Source organism: Erpetoichthys calabaricus, chromosome 16 (assembly GCF_900747795.2).
Source record: "Erpetoichthys calabaricus chromosome 16, fErpCal1.3, whole genome shotgun sequence".
Taxonomy (NCBI): Eukaryota; Metazoa; Chordata; class Cladistia; order Polypteriformes; family Polypteridae; genus Erpetoichthys; species Erpetoichthys calabaricus.
In genome coordinates, this window is record NC_041409.2 from 45,687,443 (window position 1) to 45,704,185 (window position 16,743).

General features: G+C 37.9%; 1 protein-coding gene across 1 annotated transcript; it reads right to left on the reverse strand.

Annotated features, from left to right (window-relative positions):
* Positions 1-10,245: 10,245 nt before the first annotated feature.
* Positions 10,246-11,236, reverse strand: LOC114666659 (PWWP domain-containing DNA repair factor 3A-like). The gene is made up of 3 exons (XM_051920095.1): positions 11,077-11,236; positions 10,904-10,992; positions 10,246-10,570 (listed from the first exon to the last, which is right to left on the reverse strand). The coding sequence occupies exons 1-3, from the start codon at positions 11,206-11,208 to the stop codon at positions 10,507-10,509; spliced, it is 285 nt and encodes a 94-aa protein (XP_051776055.1). The 5' UTR covers positions 11,209-11,236; the 3' UTR covers positions 10,246-10,506.
* Positions 11,237-16,743: the final 5,507 nt, after the last annotated feature.

A 16,743-nucleotide genomic window follows, 5' to 3' on the forward strand; every position in this document is an offset into this window, starting at 1 on the left:
CTCTCAAGTGTGTTCCCATAAAGCCTGTTTCTCAGGCTCATATTATTTTCAAGGCACCTTTCTCACTTCCTGTCCGGTTTTATACTCGCCATTTTTGAATGCGACTCTCTCAGTGTGCCTCATATGCCTTTACAGACATGTAAACAGACACCACATGAGCCATTTTAGCATCGCTGTGGACTGTAGAAGGAAATCAGAGTACTCAAAAGAAACCCTTGCAGACACGTTTAGAAAAGGCAAACTCCATACAGGGGCATCCTGGGACGCTAACCCTGGTCTCCTTACTGTGAGGCAGAAACACTACCACTGCACCAGCATGCCGTACCTTACCAGATATGTCTTGATGTAATCACATTCAGTACTCACCTAGTGCATGATGTAGTGAAAACAGTAAGAGGAACAGTTTACTCCAATTATGAGCCATTTCCACCTACAAAATAAAAAGGTGACATATAAGTAGCGTAGCAAAAACAAAGATGAGGTCAAGTGTTTGCAAGGTTCAAAACACTCATATTCCTTATTCCTCACTGCTACGTTCTTTGTATTGAACTTTCAAATGAGCATTCATTTGCTGTCAGCTCTCATTGGATAAAGTCCACACCACTAACTAAAGAAAAAATCAAACCTATTTTATTTTTATCACAGCAAGTTGCAGACTAGTTAGTTCCACTCATTGAGCATGTCACATTAGGTGATCACCTACTGTAGACGGAAGCGCGTCGCTGACTCACTAAGATTATGTAAATTGTGAAAATAAGCCATAATATTTTAAATTAACAAAAGGAGGTCTTTATTAGCATTAATGCTTATCCAGAACTTAAAAATGAAAGTACTGAATGCCCAATTAACACAGTAAAAAGCTTGTGTACGCACAAATAGAGGCTTGAAATATTTGTATGCAACTTCCAACACAAACATCAGGATTTATAAAAGAAAACTTGATGGGGCAATGTGCATATATTTATAGCAACTCATACCCATTCATAGGCAACATTTTGTAGAAACAGAAATGACGACACAGTCGATAAATTAGGGAAATGTAGCCAACCCAGCTAAATGACAACTTGCATGTATTAGTATAATATTATAATTACAATATATTATAACACCTCAGTGATATGAATTACAATAATTCATATCTCCAAACTGTCATTATAATGTGTGTTAATGTGACAAACATACTACACCTCAACAATGATGAAGCACAGACTGCATTTCAGATCCCTTTTAACATGGCCAATGCTGAGCATTTGCACTACTTTTTTTGTTTGTCAGTTTCTACTAGCTACCTGTTGCTACTTTCCAGAGAACTGGAAGACAAGTCAGGAATACCTTATCCAAGGTTCACACCATCATGTCCGCTGTGCTAAAACTCATTAGGTGAATGAGGAGGTGCTGCATTCAGTTTTTGTATGGTGTAGGTATACATACACTGCTCAAAGAAACGAAGGGAACACTTAATCTTCACAGTCTAACAGCAAGTCAATGAAGCTTCAGTGATACTAATCTGTCCAGTTAGACAGCATAAACAATTATAAATTAACTTCACCTTCTTTAGTGCAAATGAAAGTGACAAATGGTACACTGGAGAGGCAACAGCAAGACAACCCCAAAAAGGGAATGGTGGCCACAGACAATTGCTCTCTCTTTATCCTTCCTGACAGCTTCTCTAGTTTTGCATTTTGCTAGTGTTCTTGTCACTACTGGCACCATGAGGCAGTAGCTGCAGCCAATTCAGGTTGCACAGGTAGTCCAGCTCCTCCAGCATTGCACAATAATATGTGCCATTGCAAGAAGCTTTGCTTTATCGCTCATCACAGTCTCAAGTGCATGGAGGAAATACCAGGAGATGGGCTATTACAGGATGAGAGCTGGACAGGGCCATAGAAGGGCATCAACCCAGCAACTGGACCGGTGTCTGCTCCTTTGTGTGGGGAGAAATAGGAGGGACACTGCCAGAGCCTACAAAATGACTTTCAGCTGGCTACTGGTGTTCATGTTTTTAATAAAACTGTCAGAAACAGACTCCATGACTATGGCATGAGGGCCCAATGTCCTCAAGTTGGACCTGTGCACATAGTCCATCACCGTGCAGCTTGACTGAAATTTTCCACAGAAAACATGATTGGAAGATCTGCCATTGGCACTCAGTTCTCTTCACAGATGAGAGCTGGTTCACACTGTGCATATTTGACAGATGTGAAACAGTCTGGAAATGCAGTAGTGAACATTATCCAGTGTGGACGAAAAAGGCACACTGAAAAGCAGGCAGATAATATTTTTTCTCAATTCTCTTGTTTATTCATTCGGAGTCACATGTACTTTCTGCAGCCTTTGTGACCTTGTCCCTGAAACATTCACTCTGAGAAGGGGAAAACAAGAAACAGCTTAGATTTTATTCATGTGGACATTATTTCTCCTGAACCCTGGAATAACATATTTTTGTTAGTTCATAAGCCAAAGCGTCTCTCACTGGCAAGTTACAAAATAGTTATTATAAAAATTCTAATTTACTAAACACACAAAATACATGGTGCTGAGGAGAACATTCTTCTTCTACATCAGCATGACCGGTTTGGTGGTGTGTCAGTGATGGTCTAGGGTGCATATCCTTGGAGGATTGCACAGACCTTGAAATGCTTGGCTACAGTACCCTGACTTCTGTAATGTACCGAGATTAAATCCTCAAGAGCCAGTGTCAGGTCTTGACGCTGGTGCAGTGGGTCATGGGTTCCTCCTGGTGCAGGTCAATGCCTGACATTATGTGTCCATTGTGTGTAGGTAGTTCCTGGATGACTAAAGCACTGATGCCATTGACTGGCCCGCACGTTCCCCAGACTTGAATCTATTCGAGAACCATTGGGACGTTATGTATCGGTGCATCCAATGCCATCAAGTAGTGCCACAGACTATCCAGGAGCCCACTGATGCCCTGATCCAGGTCTGGGAGGAGATCCTCCAGGACACTATCCACCATCTCTTCAGGAGCAAGCCCAGACGTTATTGGGAGTGCATACAGACATGTGGGGGCCATACACACTACACTACACTAGAAGTTGCCATGATGAAATTCACGCATGTTGGATCAGCCTATGATTTTGATTTTAGCTTTGATTTTCAGTGTGATGTTAAATCAGAGCCCATTGGCCTAGTGATTTTGGTTTCCATTCACCGTTGTTACATCATTTTGTTCTCATTGAATTACACAGGATTACTCAGTAAAGATTTTCCACTTGAATATTTTTCATTTAGGGGTGGCACGGTGGCTCAGTGGGTAGCGCTGCTGCCTCGCAGTTGGGAGACCTGGGGACCTGGGTTCACTACCTGGGTCCTCCCTGCGTGGAGTTTGCATGTTCTCCCCGTGTCTGCGTGGGTTTCCTCCAGGTGCTCCGGTTTCCTCCCACAGTCCGAAGACATGCAGGTTAGGTGGATTGGCGATTCTAAATTGGCCCTAGTGTGTGCTTGGTGTGTGGGTGTGTTTGTGTTTGTCCTGCGGTGGGTTGGCACCCTGCCCGGGATTGGTTCCTGCCTTGTGCCCTGTGTTGGCTGGGATTGGCTCCAGCATACCCCCGTGACCCTGTGTTTGGATTCAGCGGGTTGGAAAATGGATGGATGGATGGATGGATATTTTTCATTTATTGAGATCCGATGTGTTATTTAAGTGTTCTGTTAATTTTTTTGAGCATTGTGCAACTCAAAACTACCTCCATATAAGTGTAGGAGCCGTTCAATTTGTGTTATTTTGCAACTGATTTGTTTTTTTTTTTAGATCTTCAATTCAAATAACTGCAAGATGCAACCAACCTGATTTGTACACTACAACGAGCAAACAACTTGTCCATGTTCAGACTACAAAGTGACACGGAATTCCAGCTACATATACAAGTCTGTTATCAGCCACCTTACATGATGAATTAGACATTGGCTAACTATTGAGGGATGCATTTCTGGACAGTTTTATTTGTTTGGTACACAGCCGTTCAAAAGTTTGGGGTCACTTAGAAATGTCCTTGTTTTTGATAGAAACTGATATCTTTTTTTATTGAGATACCAATAAACTGTTTTAAACATAGAGCTAAGACATTCCTTGTGTTTCTAATAGCTGTTACTACTTAAAATAACAGATTTTTAAATTGTTATTCACATCTGACTTCAAAGCCCAAATTTCAGCAGCTGTTTTTACAGTATTCTAATGGTTAACTTCTTTACTTATCCTTAATTAATTATTTTAAAATCTAATTGTTCATTAGAGGAACATTCGTATTTGCATTAGAATCACTGGAATCCTGTTATTTTATACACCTGGGCTGCAAAGTGCTTGCATTCCTAAAATTCAGTTCGGAGTTCAAAAATGGCCAAAATGAAGCAACTTTCTCAAGTAATGTGTCAGGCTGTTGTTTTTCCTTGCAACATATTGCCAAGAAACTGAAAATTTCATACAAAAGTGTCAATTACTATCTTGAGAGAAAAGGGTGAACTGGACCTAACCTGGAGAGAAGAAGAAGGGTTGAAAGGCTGAGTTGGACAACTGCGTAAGAGGAGAAGGACATCAGAGTGTGTAACGAACAAACACCTTACAGGTTCTCAGGAGGCTTCTTTATTTAATACACCCTGAATACCAGTGCCACTATCTGCAGCAGTGAAAAGACAACTTTGTTCAGGAAAGGAACAAAGCATCACTTACCACAAACCATAAGTACACCTACTTTGATTCTAAAAAAAATTAAATGTAATTCATTAGATAGGACAAATCCCACTAATTTATTATTGTACTGATGTCCCTGTAACTGAAAGGTGAAAAACTTGTGAAGGATGTATTCTGCTATTATGAAATTTTCATCCTAAATCCAGTGAGAAGTGCAGAGCAGCACCTCAGACACACAACAAATTATCAAAAGAGGAACTCAAGTGACCAAAATGACAATGCAGAAATTCTACTTCACAGAGTATCTGATCAAATTATCAAAGTATTTCCAAAATTATAATACTACACACATATAAAGGTAACATAGTGCATACCATTAGCATTAGTAATGTTTTGCAACGCTAAACCCCTGAATCACAAAATACAGAGCAGTTCAGTATTTCCTGTTTTATATAATTATTAAAGAAAGTATTTGAAAAACATTTTCTGTGACACTTAAAAATTGTCAGTTGATATGGAGGGGAACAGGAGTGAAGAACTTCAAACAAATTCTGCTTCACAAAAATTAGAAACACATTATCCTAAAGCCTTTATTTTCAGGAACTCTACGGCTCACCTTCATAGATAAACCACAAAAGTGGCAGCTGTAGCTTGGACATGACCAGTAAACATGGTGGACAGTCTCTCTCTTGTTCTAACAAGCATCTCTTTAGTGATTTTGACAAAGAAGAGTTCACATTAAAAATGCTGAATGGATAAATATGTGAACAATTCTTTTGTCATACAGAAAATTAAGATCACTTTCAAGGGGGTTGAACACTTTTGGATGCCATGAATAAGGTGAACTGCACACTCTGAACAAGAAAGGGAACTACAATAAGAAAGGCAAATAAATATGGAAGCATTAGACCTGTGGCGAATACCACACTATGTTTACCTGTCTCATTTCTCTTGCATTACATTTTTTATGTTAATATATAAGCAGCAACCCAACTTCTATAGTCACTGCATTTATCTATAGACATTATTATTCTGTGCATTAAAATGAGCATTTACATACCAGGAATGCCACCTAAAGAGAAATGTTAAAAAATAAAGTGGAAGTCTTAATAAAACATCTCAATTACTGGCAATGAAACAAGGAGTGAAGAAATTAAATTGATTGACTAACGTTAGTTAATTCATTGGTCTCTGCCACAGCTACACACAGACATATTTAGTGTAAAATCACACTCATCTCTTCTTTAACTCAGACTGTCAGTCATCTATCAAGAATTCACTACTATTTGTGGTGGAATCCTTCAGACATCTGTAATCTTGATAGATAGATAGATAGATAGATAGATAGATAGATAGATAGATAGATAGATAGATAGATAGATAGATAGATAGATAGATAGATAGATGTGAAATACACTATACAGTGGGTATACAAAAGAATCACCCCCTTTAAAAATACTCACATTGTTGCTTTACAGCCTAAAATAAAACACACACACACACACAAATTCACTTGTATTTACTCGATACAGCCTATAACATCCAAGTCAAAGATATAATAGCAACATTTTCAAGTAGATATCGCTGCAGACTGGAGTAAAATGGGCGTGAATGCCATTTTGGACTTCAGCCAATCATATATTAAATTTGCGCACGTCAGTCACTGATCAGCCAATCGCAAATTTAAACGTCGCGGTCAATCAATGTTTTATTCAACAAATCGCCAATCGGTGTTATTTGTCATTCATGCTCCACCTTAGCCAACTGCCTTATGGATACGTAAAAAGAAAGGTGGGTGTAATTTCTAAAGGTGGACGTGTAAGATGATTTCTAAAGGTAGACGGTCAAGATAAGGTGACTGTAAGAGACGGAGTGTATATTCATAAAATACCTCTGCGACGATAGTCAACTAGTGTCAATATCTTACACTATAGCACTTTGTCGAGTACATTATTAAGACTGCAGTGTATTTTTACCACAGTCATTTATGAAGTAGCGGTTCTGAAAAAATAATAATAAAAGTTTGCATATGAGATATTTATCGTTACTGAACAACGTCTGAAGAAAATATAAATGAACATAACAATACAAATTTGTGTCCGCCTAATTTTAATGGATTGACATACACTTAAGTGTGGGCTCTACTTGATTAAGTCAGTCAGATTAAAACAAATGTTTGACTGTTGGTGTTTACTCGAATGTCCAAATGAAATAGCCGCTTACATTTAACTAGTCACCTTAATGACCTTAAAGGCTATGAACGTATTACAATTTTAAACGGTGAATAAACTATCAGAGTTCCTAATATTCCATTGCAGCCCCTTCTTGCCTGCACATCAGCCTCTGTTCTTTGTTTGCTGATGTCAGTCAAATATTCTTCGGTCTTCATGTCTGTTCTCAATATACCAGCAGCTCCAGTGAGTTTCTTGCCTGCGAATCACGTATTTAAGTTTGTTTTTTAGCTGTATTATGATTACAGATTATTACAAATCACATACTTGACACTCTCACGTTCAGGTATCAGGGAATATAAAACGTTAAGAAAGCTGGCAATAAAATTGTGACTTTAAAGAATCCATTGGCTGTCTCTATGTTATCAATGTTAAATGTAAGAAACACAGTTGTGATAGTGCTAATAGTCACCTTTCAATTATTATTTTTACAATGAAGTTTACTATGTTAAACGATCTGTGAAGAGCAAATATTATGCCTTTAAAAGACTAATAATTTTGCAGTTTTTGTGACTGTGCACCTGTTAATCAGGGTATTCAATTATTTGACTTAATTGGACCTTTATTACTTTTGGGATTTTAAATACCTCTTTAAGATCATCACATATGTGTTTATTATAATACATATTACTTATGCAAAAGTTACATTTAGAGATTAAAACATGACAGATGTTTGTTCATATCTCATTTATCCTCCATTTGACTCCATCAGGTCCTACTGGTGTGCTGAGCACATCAGCCTGTCTTTAGTGTCTCTGAGATTGGAGCATCAGCATCACGACTGGTAACAAGATAGAGATGACAGATATTTGAGCTGGACATAATCCTATATGAGTATCCAAGCAAACAGCATATTAAGAACACACAGAGTCTGTATACTCCAGTATGGCCCTGACATAACAACCTGTACAGCTGTAAACGACTCCACTTAACTGGTCATTTTAGCACACACTGCACTGAGTCTGTCAAGTCATAGCCATTAAATAATTCAGTCTGAACAGCTGGAAATTTATTTTGGCAATGATATTTCTGGTAAGGCATTTTTATATTGTCGTTTCTCATTGGTTTATACTGAAAATCTGGTTTACATCAATGTAGTTTTCAATAGTATGTATTATATATATAGTATATTAAAAAATTAAAGGAACACTTTGAAATCACATGAGATCTTAATGGGAAAAAAAATCTTGCTGGCTGTTTCTACTGCTGTGGACTGATGTGTTAGGAACAAAAGGATGGCACATCGTTTGTTGGAAATGAAAACGATGAACCTACAGAGGGCTGAATTCAAAGACACCCCAAAAATCAAAGAGAAAAAACGATGCGGCAGGCAGACGAGTCCATTTTGCCGAAATTTCATTGCAGCAACTCCAAATAGCACTCAGTAATTTGTATGGCCCCCATGTGCTTGTGTGCATGCCTGACAATATTGGGGGGGCGGGGGGGGCATGCTGCTAATGAGATGAAGGATGGTGTCCTGGGGGATCTCCTCCCAGTTCTGGACCAGGGCATCACTGAGCTCCTGGACAGTCTGAGGTGCAACATGGTGGCGTTGGATGAACTGAAACATAATGTCCCACCCAGAGGTGTTCTTGGGGCAGTCAATGGGATCAATTCCTTCATCCTCTGACCACATGAGGCCGACCGTTGTGGTGCACCAGGAGGAACTGCATCAGCTTAGGGTCTGCCAACGGGTCCAAGGATTTCATCCAGATACCTAATGGCAGTCAAGGTGCCCACTGTTGTCTAATCTGTAGAGGTCTGTGTGTCCCTCCATGGATATGCCTCCAAAGACCATCACTGACCCACCACCAAACCGGTTATGCTGAACTATGCCACAGGCAGAATAACATTCTCCATGGCTTCTCCAGACCCTTTCACATCTGACACATGTGCTCAGGGTGAACCTGCTCTCATCTGTGAAAAGAACAGGGTGCCCACCAGTGGTAGACCTGCCAGTTCTGGTATTCTATGGCAAATGCCAATCGAGCTCCATGGTGCTCACTAGAGGACGTCGAGCCACCTTCAGGCAACCCTCCTCAAGTCTGTTTGTGATTGTTTGGTCAGAGACATTCACACCAGTGGCATGCCTGCTGGTGGTCATTCTATAGGCTCTGACAGTGCTCATCCTGTTCCTCCTTGGCCAAAGGAGCAGAAACTGGTGAGTCCTGCTGATGGGTTAAGGACCTTCTACCAGGGGCCCTGTCCAGCTCTCCTGAAGTAACTGCCTGCCTGTCTCCTGGAATCTCCTCCATGCCCTTGAGACTGTGCTGGGAGACCCGGCAAACCTTCTGGCAATGGCACGTGTTGATGTGCCATCCTGGAGAAGTTGGACTACCTGTGCCAGCTCTGTAGGGTCCAGGTATGGCCTCATGCAACCAGTAGCAACACTGACTGTAGCCAAATGCAAAATGAGTGACAAAACAGATGAGGAGGGAAAAATGTCAGTGGCCTTCCTCCACCTGTTAAACCATTCATTCCTGTTTTGGTTGTCGTCTCATTGTTGCCCCCCCCCAGTGCCCCAAAGCAGCTGAAACTGATGAACAAGCCCCACTGCTACTTAACTGACCAGATCAATAGCCCACAAGTGTCACTGACTTGAAGTTGTACTTTCATTAAAAAGGGTTCCTTTTATTTTTTGAGAAGAAATATCTATCTATATATATATCTATATATATATATATATATATATATATATACTGTATAATGTCAAGACCTTAGAACAACAAGGTCCTAGCTGTGAGTCATGGTTTTAGAATACTGATCTTCAAAAGTTTTGACTATTTATCAGGCGTATACAATCCTTTTCTTTTAATTTTGTTCCCATATGTGAAACCTGTATTTTAAGTTAAAAATGCAAGTGTTATTGAAAATGTGACTCCTAATAAAAGATAAGTAAGAACCATATTATTCTAGAGTAAGTTTGTAAGTGAACAGCAAAGCCTTGATCAGGATGCTCAGTTTCCAAGCTGTTTTATCTTGTGGGATTACTAGCAAAGTGCATACCATTTGTAACCACGTGGATACAAGTGGAGGCTCTGGTCATATCTATCAGTTCTAACAGTGTTAATATGCAAGGTAATTGGACCAGCACCACTTAAATAGAACACTCAGTATTATCACTACCAAAAACAAGATTTTGTTAATAATTATTCAATATAAATTGTGCAACAATTTCAAGAAATATTTACAATTATCAATAATGATTGGTCAGTTGAACTGAAAGAAAGAATTCACAAAGATTAAATTTAACAAACAGACTGATCAAGAAATACACTGAAGTATTAAAACAACAGCATGCCCGCTTCTATATATTATATATAAATAAAACAACAATGTAAAATGCATAACACAAAGCGCAAAGCAGTTATAACAATTAAAGAAAAAATCCAGATGACATCAATTGTCTAAAAACAGACAAGCAATTTCAAATATACAGAACTTAATCAACAATCTTTAACAATAACAGAAAGTGTCCTTTATTATTTACATCAATAGTTACATTAAATATATACAACTCTATTATGCACAGTCATTTTAACACACAGAAATAAAAAAGGCAAAACAGAAGTAAAGAAAGAGACACATTTATTTGAGTAGGGTTGAGATGTAATCCTGAGTTTAAATGCCTCAGTGGTGCTTTCCTTTTGCTTCCAACTGTTGCAAAACAAGTTTGTCAAACTCTTCCCTCTCACTAAAAAACAAAACAAAAACAACCTCACAAATGAACAAATTCTAATCATACCAACCAGAAACACTTCTGCATTTGTCATTTGAAAACACAATTCTTGACCTTGTAAAGTTTAGAATAAATGCTACATATGGCATACTTCTAAATGTAATTTTACCAATACTAAAAATGTACTAATGTATAGTTTAAAAGTCACTTTAAACATATATATTCACGTTTATATATATTTATTTTATATTCTTGTCTAAATTCACAACAACTATAGGATATTCTGTTTAACAGAATAATAGCGCTGAAAAGAAAAAGAAAGGACTGTTTATTTTCCACATGATGTACCACTCACTGTATACTGGTCCATCCATGAACAGATTTTCTGCCTCTGGCAGAGAAATCCTCTCAACTGTCTGTAGAGCTTTAATAAGAGCCTATCAAAAACACAGAAAAAGAGAGGATGTTACTCATAGACACACTTTCTGTACTCGTTAGAAATTTACTGAAGGCTAATTAACCTCTGGCATCAGCACATCCAGAATGATGCCAACTCTGTCAATCCTCTCAAAAGTGCCTACAGATCTTGACAGCACTTCATCCAAGAAGTTGTAGAGACCATCTATCAGCTCCTCATCTTCTATATATGTCATTACCAGGTGACCTTTAGGATTTTCATAATTTTTTTAACCATTTGGACGATACCTTACAAGATACAACAGCCTGTTGGACAAGAAAATACAAGTGTTTGGCACTATAAAGTCATCATAGCTCTTTGCTGCCAGATAGATTACAATACCAAAGTTTTACTTTTTAGTTAGCCAATAAAAGGTGTCATTTTGCTTGACTACTCATTTCTTCATCAGAATAATCTATGTTAAAACACTAATAAAACCACTAGTTCTGTGCATAACTGAGTAAATATTGTACATATATACACATCTGTGATAAATTAGCTTTCTGTCTTAGACTTTACCCATCTAATATCCATGGTATCTGGTGCTCATCTGTGACCCTAACCAGACTAGCAGGCCAGGGCAAACAGCAATTACTGAAACAGCAAACCTATTTTTAAAAACACTTTAACTGTTTTAACAGTTTACTGAAAATAGACATGGTTCTATGTACAGACATGAAGTATAACCTATATACTTCAGCCAACTTACATCTTAAAATAAAACTGAAAATACTAATTTATATTGAGCTAATGTAGGTTGCAGGTTTGTTCTCCTAATGTTGTCTGTTGTCATTAACAGCACAGCAAACTACATCAACCACTGCAGTATTTTACATATAACAGAAAAATATAGGCAATTGACCTGTATATGAAAAATATGACACTACAGCTGGTTAAAGGGCTGCAAGTGCCAAACAATTTCTTCTTCATCATCATCATCAATTCCCACTTCTATGTGGGGTCAATGTGCTTGATCAGCACTCACCATACAGCTTAGCCCTGAACTTACTCCCCTGTCAGACCCTTGCCCTTCAGATATTCTTTTACTTTATCCATCCATCTGTGCTTATGGCCTCACTAGCTTTCTCTTCCCCTGTACTTCCATTTTTATCATTTTTTTACCCACATACACATTATCTCTACTCATTACAAATTCAAACCACCTCAGTCTACTTTCCAGTATTTTCTTAGATACCTCTCATTTGTGTTGCTCCTGGGATTGTCTCATTTCTTATTCTGTGCATAAATAAAGTAGCTGAAAAACGTCCAAATGAGATTAAAAAAAGGACTGGACACCATACGTGGTAATTATCAATACAGAAAAATTAATTCATTGATAAATTGGTTTAAAGATTACTCAGCCTGAGTTAATGGGAAAAGTGGGATACACGTACCTCAGTAGGAAACTGCTGTTCTGCGGTGATCTCGCAAGTGTTCATTTGCTCGTATATACGAGCGTGAAGAATACAGTCACGGATGACAGAAAGGGTACAAAAACACATCTGAAGCTTGAAGTACAGACGGAATGTCTGTGGTATTTTTGATCTTGATATGATCCTGTTTAAAAAAATGTAAAATATCATTACAGCGTTTTAATAGAACATCTCACAAATATGTACAGAGTTAATAGGGAACCAAACTACTGGCGGTGATCTACTAGCATTTCACTGAGCACCGGAGAGGGGGTGGGTATGGGTGGATGTTCCCCGTGAAACTTGCTTTGCGGTGTTTGAAGAGTTACCGGCACCGCTGAGTGCCGGACCACTTCAAGCACTGAATATGCATCAATTACTACAGCGAAAATGATTATTAATACAAACGTGAATACAATATATATCAATATTTATACAAACATACAATCACAACAAAGAAACAAAAAGTTATTTGAAAAACACGAAGAAAACTTAGCAATTGCAAATTTCATATGTTTTAATTTAGAAGCAAACTTACTTCCATTGACAAAAATAACAAACAATTTGTTTCGTCGCTTCTTCTTTGGTCTAATAGAGTTGCTTTGCTGCTGCTTTGTCTTTGTCTTCTTTTCTTTAACAGAGTTTCGTTGCTTAGTACAGCACAAGGCTATTTCAAAAGAAACTCTATGAGGCGGAACCTCAAAGCGGTAGGGATCACTAACTGTGAAAAGATTGGTGGAAGTTACACTTCAAACGTTGAGTGAGTTTTTGATTGTCATACTTTAACAACAATCTCATTCGTTGAAATTCTGAATTAGCCAATACTATCCACTTCCATTTACAGTTATCCCGCCTTCAGATCTGCCTATAATGTCTCCGGTCTGCAGCAATACCCTTCTCAACATTTTGGGAAAATAATAAATAAAAAACAGAATCACTCAGATTAATAAAGGATCACCGCCCTCCTAAACAATCCTTGTAAACTCAGGTGTAACTAATCACCTTCTACATTGCACACCAAGCTAATTGGGTTGTACCACTGATCAATTGTAATCATTCTGATCTGTTCAGTTATTCCTGGAACATTCCAATGCTTGGCAGCGCAACTGAAAGCAAACAATAAACTATGGTGGCAAGGCTCTGTCAAAAGATGCCAGATGTCCTGGCACAAGTCAGGAGATGAATACAAAAACATTTCAAAGACTTTCTCAATCCCTTGAAGCACACAGTAAAGACAATAATCAAGAAGTAGAAAGTGTTTGGTACTACTAAGACCTTCCCTGGATTAAGCCGTCCCTCCAAACTGGATGAAAGAACGAGGAGGAAACTGGTTACAGAAGCTACCAAGAGACCAATGGCAACTTTGAAGGAATTACAGGAATTTCTGGCAAAGAGTGGTTATTGTGTACATGTGATAACAATATCACAAATATTCCACAAATATGGCTTGTATGGGAGGGTTGTAAGAAAAATGCCACTCCTCAAGAAAGGCCACATTAAGTCTCATTTGAGATTTGCCAAAATGCACCTCGAGGATTCTGAGGCCAAATGGAAAAATTTGTTATGGTCAGATGAGACCAAAATCAAACTCTTTGGCCTCAACGCCAAACGGTATATCTGGTGGAAAGCCAATCCAGCTCGCCATCCAAAAAACACACCAAACCTACAGTAAAAAGTGAAGGTGTTAGCATCCTGCTGTCAGGGTGTTTCTCTGATAGAAGGAAAAATGGATGGGGCAGCATTTTATCAAATTCCTTAGGAAAACCTGCTGCTCTCTGCCAGAAAGTTGAAGATGGGAAGAAGGTTCATCTTCCAACATGACAATGACCCGAAGCACACAGCAAATTGACCACAAAGTGGCTGAGGGAGAAAAAAGGTGAATGTCTTTGTGTGGCCTCGTTAGATTGAAAATCTGTGGCATGACTTGAAGATTGCAGTCCACCAACAGACACCTAAAGTTGGTAGAGAAGAATCCCAACAGACCTCCAAGTTTCATTATCTGCAAGATGTAGCCACTGCAGCCCTCCAGGACTGTGATTGAGGACCCCTGCTGTAATCAAAGCAAAAGATGGTTCCACAAAGTACTCACACAGGGAGGTGACACTTTATTAAATTAAACATTATCAGTTTTTTATTTATTTTTCCAAACTGTTGCTTTCATATTTTTGACTTGGATGTTATAGATTGGATTTGAGTAAATAAAGCTGAAAAAATACTTTTGTGTGTGTTTTTATTTTAGGCTGTAAAGCAACAAAATGTGAACTTTTTCAAAGGGGGGGGGATTCTTTTCTGTACCCACTGTATATGTAAAAGATAGAACTTCACTGGTCCCCGGGGGAAATTAAAACTTCTAAATTGACCACACTTTTCACATATGTGTACCTGTTACACTGTCCTGGACTATAATTCTCTATGAATTGAATATCCTACGGATCACTACACACCCTTATCTTTTGACCCCACTTTCTGGGCTGATAACCAGTAGATCCCCACTACTCTGGGCGCACCTCTGCCACACTACTAGGCCACTGTCTATCTCTCGTTCAGTTTGAGACCCAAATGTCTTACTGCAATACTGTAAGGGAATATGACTTTTATTAATGTTAGAAAGTGGTTTCATTTCTTCTGTTCTTTATTTGTAAGTTGTTTGTGCAGCAATAAGTGCAGCTTTTAAAACCTGAGACTTTTACTATTTTTGTTCTTACACCTGGACTTTTGATTTCAGTAAGATTATATCATGCCTGAAGAAGGGGCCTGAGTTGCCGTGAAAGCATGCATATTGTAGTCTTTTTAGTTAGCTAATAAAATATGTCATTTTGCTTGACTTCTCACTACATTCATAATGGCTAAGATGGTACAACACCCTGTCGCTACCCGATCTGCGCGTGCAGGCGTATTGAAAGCCAAACATGCCGTAAAGTGTTCACGCATGCATTAAACAGACTGGGCAGCACCATAAAGTGTGCAATGATGTAGCCTTTCAATTCACACGCGTGCACAAATCGGGCCGGCAACGAGTACCAGGTAGTGACACACACCGCATGTGCTAAATGAAAAAAACAAAAAATCCACTTTATGGCATGGCCCGATCTGAACTGTGCATGCCAATTCACAATCTTGACATTACAGTATATTCATTTTAGTTCCAAATTAGTTTACCATAATGAAAATATGTCATCCTGCAAAATAAATGAAGCAGTTTTCGTGGCGTAATATTGACATTCAAGGTTTGATCGCTGTATTATTTGGCAGGTACTGTCTGTGTACATGTTTATTAATGTTTTTATTTTTCCACTCACATAATAAATTATATAAACTCCTCTTTCGTTTTTGCAATTTTTTTGTTTTTCGTTGTTGCAATTTCCGTCTATGGACAAATTGTGTTTGTTTAAAAATATCTTTAGATATCAATTATTATTAATAAAATTGCCATTTGTCTTAAGGCATCAGGTTTACAAAACCTAATATAGCCAACCAATTTTATAGAAATAAATGGTTCTTTTTCAACAAAAGAAAAGAATTAACACTGTGTTGCATGGCATTGTGCTGACTGACCCCCTTAGTGTTAACTGTGACAGTCCTCTTGTTAAATTTCTTTAATTCATTCTCAGTTGTGCAGTCAGGTCAGATGCTGAAGAAATCAAGAGTGTAAAGCCACCGGTTCAAATCCTCATTTATTCCAACAGCTATTAATCTTACAAAGAAGTTCAACTTTACATCCACAGATTTAAATTGAGTGAGCAGTTATCACTTGAATCAATTTATATGATGTTTTTACAGTAAGTTGCTTGCTGCTATAGTTCATATTTGTAATACATTTGTTCTTAGTTTTTAATGTTGTTTCAAGGTGTCTCTGTAAAACCCCCCAAGAAACCAAACTTACCTATTAAGACAATAAAACTGAACTGAATTTAACAGCTGTAAAACAAAATATTCTCCAGTAACTGAGCAGAAGTTAAACAGCATGAAGTAGTTCAGTTTATGATTAATACCATATGGACAGAGTATTCTTTCTTACAAGTTTAATCGACATAACACACCGTTGTTTGTGTGCAGACTCCTAAAAACGTGAATGGTTTTATTCACCCATATTGATACAGATCCAGTTCATTTTTACAACTTAAAAAAAAGGAAATACAATACACTTTTTCATACATTTTTTTAATGAATGAATAAATAAATGGTATGTTTAAAAATAACAAAAGTGAAATATCTGTGAAGAATGTTTGTCAAAAAAAATTATACACAAATTTTATATATATATATATATATATATATATATATATATATATATATATATATATGAGTAGAAAATTTAG